Here is a 5,762-nt window from a genome sequence, read left to right on the forward strand (position 1 = left end):
GCTGAGTCCGCAAGAGACCACTGCTCACTGGCGGCAGCCGTCTCTGGGCTGGTGTCAGCAGGTCTCTCCAGCCGCTCAGGAGCCACCCGCAGTCCGAGATGCAAGGGAGGGGAAGTTAACCGCTCCACCTACCCTTGTCGCTGGTCTCCAAGCCTCTCGGGACCTCTCTCCTTCCGGTTCTCCTCCGCAATGTCTTCCCGTGGAGTCTCCTGTAGTTTCAGGCACCCTTCCTTCCGACCCTCACCCCATCTATGTTTCTCTGCTCGCTTATTTTTTCTCTCTTTCTTCTAAAATTCGTCTTTTTTGCAGAGACCTTCTGACTGGCAGCTTCTCTCATCCGCCATCTTGGCTCCTCCCGATCTACTGTTATTTTTGTTTTCCAAATGGCTGGCCATTTGTCATAACACTTTTTATTGCATAATCTTTTCTCCATTGATTTGAATAGTCCCAGAGACTGAAATTCAGATCTTATTATAAACAAAATTTCCGGCATTACTTATAGCTATTGAGCCTTTCCCTGCCTGTTTTATACTTTCTCTGATCTGAAAAGCTCACCTTGACTCAAGGCTCAAATTAAACACTTTCTAGAGTTATACTGAAAATAGATATTCATCCTATAGACTCATTATCGCAATAGACGAGTTTCTTTGAGAAGTGAGTGAAAGGGGGTCTTTATGGTGAAATAATGAGCTCTTCTTTCTTTTCCATTTGTTTTGTTTAAGCTCTGGTGAGAACTTGGGAATGTGTTTGACTACTTTTTATAGACTGTATTAGAAATCTTATTCTAAAATTAACCTCAGGGACTTGGAAAGTGGTCTAATGCAGGGCTTTGCCTTATATACTGTGTTTATGACACAGAGACTTTTAGCAGAAAAAAGATGCGAACTCAATTTGAGCTTTCTGTAGACTAGTAGTTTGTCTATAGGAAATGGTTAGTCTTACTGGTGTTAGATGAAATTCAACTGCAGTAGTTTTAGGTCATGGGTAATTTGGGACGTATTGAGTATAAAGATGATATTTCTTATGTAATATTTCATTGCTGATAATTCCTGTAAATTACCCATTTCTAAACAATTAATTTATAAAATTTCTCATTCAGATGTTATTGTGGACTTCCATATGGTGATTGGTAGTGATTTATGTGTGTTTATGAATCTAGGCATGGTGTCTGTTTTGGACTTGATGCAAGGTGGTTTTCCATCCCGAGCTTCATTTCATGAACTCTATAACATGTATAAAAAGTATATGCCAGATAAACTTGCAAGACTGGATCCAAGACTATTTTGTAAGGTACAAATGCCACTCAAATTGAAATGTCTTAGCTATAAACTTGTCTTTCCTACTAATTACTAGTTGGCATTTAACTTTTTAACTTTTATTTTTCAGGCTCTTTTTAAAGCTTTGGGCTTAAATGAAATTGACTACAAATTTGGGTTAACAAAAGTGTTTTTTAGACCTGGCAAGGTAAATATATATTTTTATTTTAAACTTTAACATCATGAATATGGATAGTTGGGGTTAGTGAATATTTTTAAGTATTTAATGATTTGTGTTGTTTTTGAATTGTATGGTCACTGACAGCATGAAATATATATGTGTATATGTGTGGACACGTACACATACAGAATTTCCCTGCTTGTGAGAAGTTTACAATGTGTAATGGTCTGTATGAGTTTTACAGTTTTATTCAGCTTTTGAAGTATTGGAATTGGAGCACTGTTTACTTGACTTTTCTTTTTTTTTCACTTAACTAAGGGTTAAATACTTAAGTAAGTACTGGAAGAAAATACTTGCATTTTAAACATCAGAAACTTTTCTAAAACATATTAATTCATTCTTCAGTGATTTGAGATTTTCACAGTACTTTTGAGTTTTCATTGTGAGAAGAAGCTCCTCTAAAGTATGGTAGATGAATAAGGAAAAGGAAGTGGGATTGGAGTTTGTGCTGACCTCTCTCAAGCTCTAGAATGAATGAATGTATAAATACTTTTGAATGTAACATGATTTTTTTAGGTGAATACATAGTCCTGTAGTTTTAGTATTCACAAGTTCTCATACTAAATTATGAGACTGAGTTACAGAATACTTCATAACAAATATATTCAGTACAGAAATATCTAAATGCTGTTCACAATCTGTTAGTAATACTATTTTCACCATTCCTAACTTATTTAATATTGATTGGATGGATAATTGCATCCTCATAATTTTTAATATGATTATTACTACATTTAAATAGCCAACCATTAGCCAGGCATGGTGGTGCATGCCTGTAGTCCCAGCTACTCAGGAGGCTGAGGCAGAAGGATCACTTGAGCCCAGGAGTTTGAGGTTGCTGTGAGCTAGGCTGATGCCACGGCACTCCAGCCTGGGCAACAGAGTGAGACTCTGTCTAAAAAAAAAAAAAAAAATAACCAACCATACTTGCTTGATTTAGCAGAATCATTTAATACCTACCTCTAGTGTCTTGAAAGATAAATTAATCATTGTAAATAAATGTGATTTTTCATTTTTAGACAGGAGATGAAAAGTATGTGTGCATTACCAATGTATGTACTTCCCTATGAATATTTTTATTGCAGAGAACCCATACCATTTCCTAAACAAGAAGAAATATTAAGAGAAAAAGAATATATAAATGTTCATAGTTGGCTTAGCTTTAAACATACATATTTATCATAAACTCAACATTTCTCTTATTTCAGAACTATTCTAAGTATTTAAGAATAGCCTGATAGAGAAAGCACTTGGCCTTTTTTACTTCCAGAAAAATTAGAAGGATTTGTTGAAAGCTTAAGGCAAAGCTTCAAAGATCTTTAATATCATTGTGTTACCTTTAATTTAATTTTGACTGTAAGAAGCTGTTGATTGGTGTGTGACATCCTTAATGTTGTAGTGGGAGATTTGGTAAAGGGTAGAAATAATTATGGAATTTGGTGTAAATAGTGGAAATAATGCATTTTATTTATTAAGAACCTAATAGCTGTTTTATTCGTGTTGTCTGGCTTTTAGCAGCAATTTCTTAATCTCTGTCCAAAATGAGGATGATGATTGGGAGAGACAGAATAGTTTTGGTATGGTACCTGATATTATATAGCTGACCTTCACTTACCAAGAGTTACATAAGGGTATCTGAAAATGTGGGTGGGCCAATTCAGAGATATATTAGTCCTTTTTCATTCTTTTCTCAATAAAGCCTTGCCAACCGTCTATAATTAAGTCATTTAAGATTTTTTTTCTACTTTTATTATTGAATCTGCTACCTAGCAATGAGTAGCCTCCCTTACCTCCAAAAAAAGCTCCTGAAGGAAGGAAGAAAGGGGAAACAAAATGTGGCCAAGCATGTTTGGGTTTGCTATATACTCTGCTAAGACATGTCTGTGTAATTGGCATGCGACCATTTTCAGAAAAATTGGATTTTGGACCTGAATTCTGTTTACTTTGTGTCTTTCTGTATGTTTAAACACATTTCTCTTTTAATACTGATACTAAGTTATTTTACTTCCTAGTTTGCAGAATTTGATCAGATTATGAAGTCTGACCCTGACCACTTAGCAGAGTTGGTGAAAAGAGTTAATCACTGGCTAGTCTGCAGTCGCTGGAAGAAAGTTCAATGGTGCTCACTCTCAGTCATCAAATGTAGGTGTACTCCTTCACACCAAGATCTTCTGTTATTTTGGAAGTGAGATGGTTTGTGGAATGTTGTAAAGCTGTCTCAGAGCTGAGTGTTGGGCAACAAGGACTGACTTTTGTTCACACTATGTCCCTGGTTCCTTAAGCAACACCTCGTATATAGTATGTGATAAGCTAGTATTTGTAGAGTTTATAAAAAATTTTTTGGGGGTATATGATACTTTCTTTATCTGAATGTGTTATAGGGGTATTAATTTCATTGTGTCCTACACAATACAGAACTCACTAACTCGATTCTTTTCTCTCTCTCTTCCCCCGCCCCCAACACCATCCACTCATCTCACAGACTTAAACTAGAACTTTTCTTTTTCCACCTATGTGGCATCTATAATACGCATGCCAAAAATTTCAAGATTGTAGCTGTCTCTCCTTTTTTCCCCTGAAATCTTGTCAGTCACCAAATCCTATTGATTCCTCCTCCAAATATTGACATTCCTTCCTCTCTATTGCCAGTGTCCCAGTGGAGCCTCTTTTCCCCTCTTGCATAATAATTTCAGTGGCTCCCAAACTGATTTTCCTGGCTTCCCAGAGTTCTGTCTCTAAACTGAAAGCCTTTTACATCTCTCCTTTAGTAGAAGGCAAAGTCTAAATTCTTAGAATGTCTTTCAGGGTCTTGGGGTTTCAGTTTTTCATGTTAGCCTCTTCTCCTACATTCCCTTCTTAGATCTGTTCTTTGACAGGGAGCCTATCAGAATCCTGAAAGACACAATCCCAAACACCATAATCCCAAATGTTGGAATCCCCGAAAATCAAAATTCTGAAAATATAGTTCTGGAAAAAATAATTAGAAAATTTGTCTTGTGACAAGATCGCACAAAAACTGCAAAGAGTCACCATTGTGTTTGCAGTCACCCAAAGAGCGGAGACCTCAAAAAATCTTTCACAAATGCAGATGTACAAAAAGGACATCTCTTCATTAATTGAGGAAGTTTTAATGTTTTTATATATACACACAATGCTTATACAACAAATTCAGTGTTGTGGTAATGCACTTTTGTGGAGTCAAATTTAAAAAAGAAAAAGTAAACAAATCTCTCTGAAAGCCTCTACACAATTTATATTTCCAGTATTGGAAATGATGTGAAGATAAAATACATAGCAAATTGTAAAAAATAATGCTGACAATCTAAAAAAGTGACCGAAAAACTAACAAAAGAAAAACTATAAAAACTAAAAAGAAAATTTGACGTATGCAAAAGCGTATTACAGGGATTAGGGGCAATTACATGGAGGTAGTTCTTAGGAGCTGGCTCGATTTCTTGATCATTAACATGTTGAAGACTTGCATCACAATGAAGAAGCTGCTTTTTTTCTTTTAGGATGGGACTGTCCTCGGGGAGTACGTTCATATTCATTTTCTCTGTGACGCTGCTTTTTGAAATTCTTCTATGATTCCTATTTGTGATTTGGGGATTTTTAGATATTATGGATTTCAACATTTGGAAATATGGGTTTTGGGATGATGTCTTTCAGGATTATGATCCACATCCTTGGACACACTCAACTGAGCTGCTCTTGTGTGTGTTTCAGCCAGGTCATAGCACTTGCTTATCTAGAACCCAGAGCAAGGGTGAGGGACAAAATATTTTGGGGTCACCTGAGATTTATGGCAGACCTTTGTCCGGAGCTATTTGGGAATCATTCACTTGATTAAATTTATAATTGCCTCCCATACTCACCAGAGTACCTGGAATAGTGCTAGGCACATGAAAAGGATTCAGTAAATTAATTGTTCCTTATTAATAGAAAAATAAAATTCCTTTGGCTTAGTGAAAAGGAACTATGCAAGGATTATTATTGATATCTTTTGTTAGATAGTTGTGAATATGGATAAAAAGAAAACTATAATAAAAAAGATAGCAGAATCTCTTTTTTCCATCATTTTCCAAGTAAAATATAAACATATTTGTTACTGTAGTTCAATGCTTTCAGCTTTATACATTGCATTGTGGTGGAAAACACACTGTATTAAAATTGTATGTGCTATACCGTTCATTTGTAGACTGTATCATGTCGTGGTAGTGAGGTCAATAACCAGGCAGGGATCTTTGCAGAATGTAAATAGGGAA

At 35.8% G+C, this 5,762-nt stretch overlaps 1 protein-coding gene across 1 annotated transcript in view; it reads left to right on the forward strand.

Annotated features, from left to right (window-relative positions):
* Positions 1-5,762, forward strand: part of MYO6 (myosin VI) — a 168,695-nt gene that overhangs the window by 118,586 nt on the left and 44,347 nt on the right. Inside the window, exons 16-18 of the mRNA XM_012646043.1 lie at positions 1,160-1,290; positions 1,387-1,464; positions 3,510-3,682. Of these exons, the coding sequence (XP_012501497.1) occupies positions 1,160-1,290; positions 1,387-1,464; positions 3,510-3,682 (382 nt within the window). The remainder of the gene's footprint in view (positions 1-1,159; positions 1,291-1,386; positions 1,465-3,509; positions 3,683-5,762) is intronic.

This window comes from Propithecus coquereli, unplaced genomic scaffold, assembly GCF_000956105.1.
Source record: "Propithecus coquereli isolate 6110/MARCELLA unplaced genomic scaffold, Pcoq_1.0 Scaffold24, whole genome shotgun sequence".
Lineage (NCBI taxonomy): Eukaryota > Metazoa > Chordata > Mammalia > Primates > Indriidae > Propithecus > Propithecus coquereli.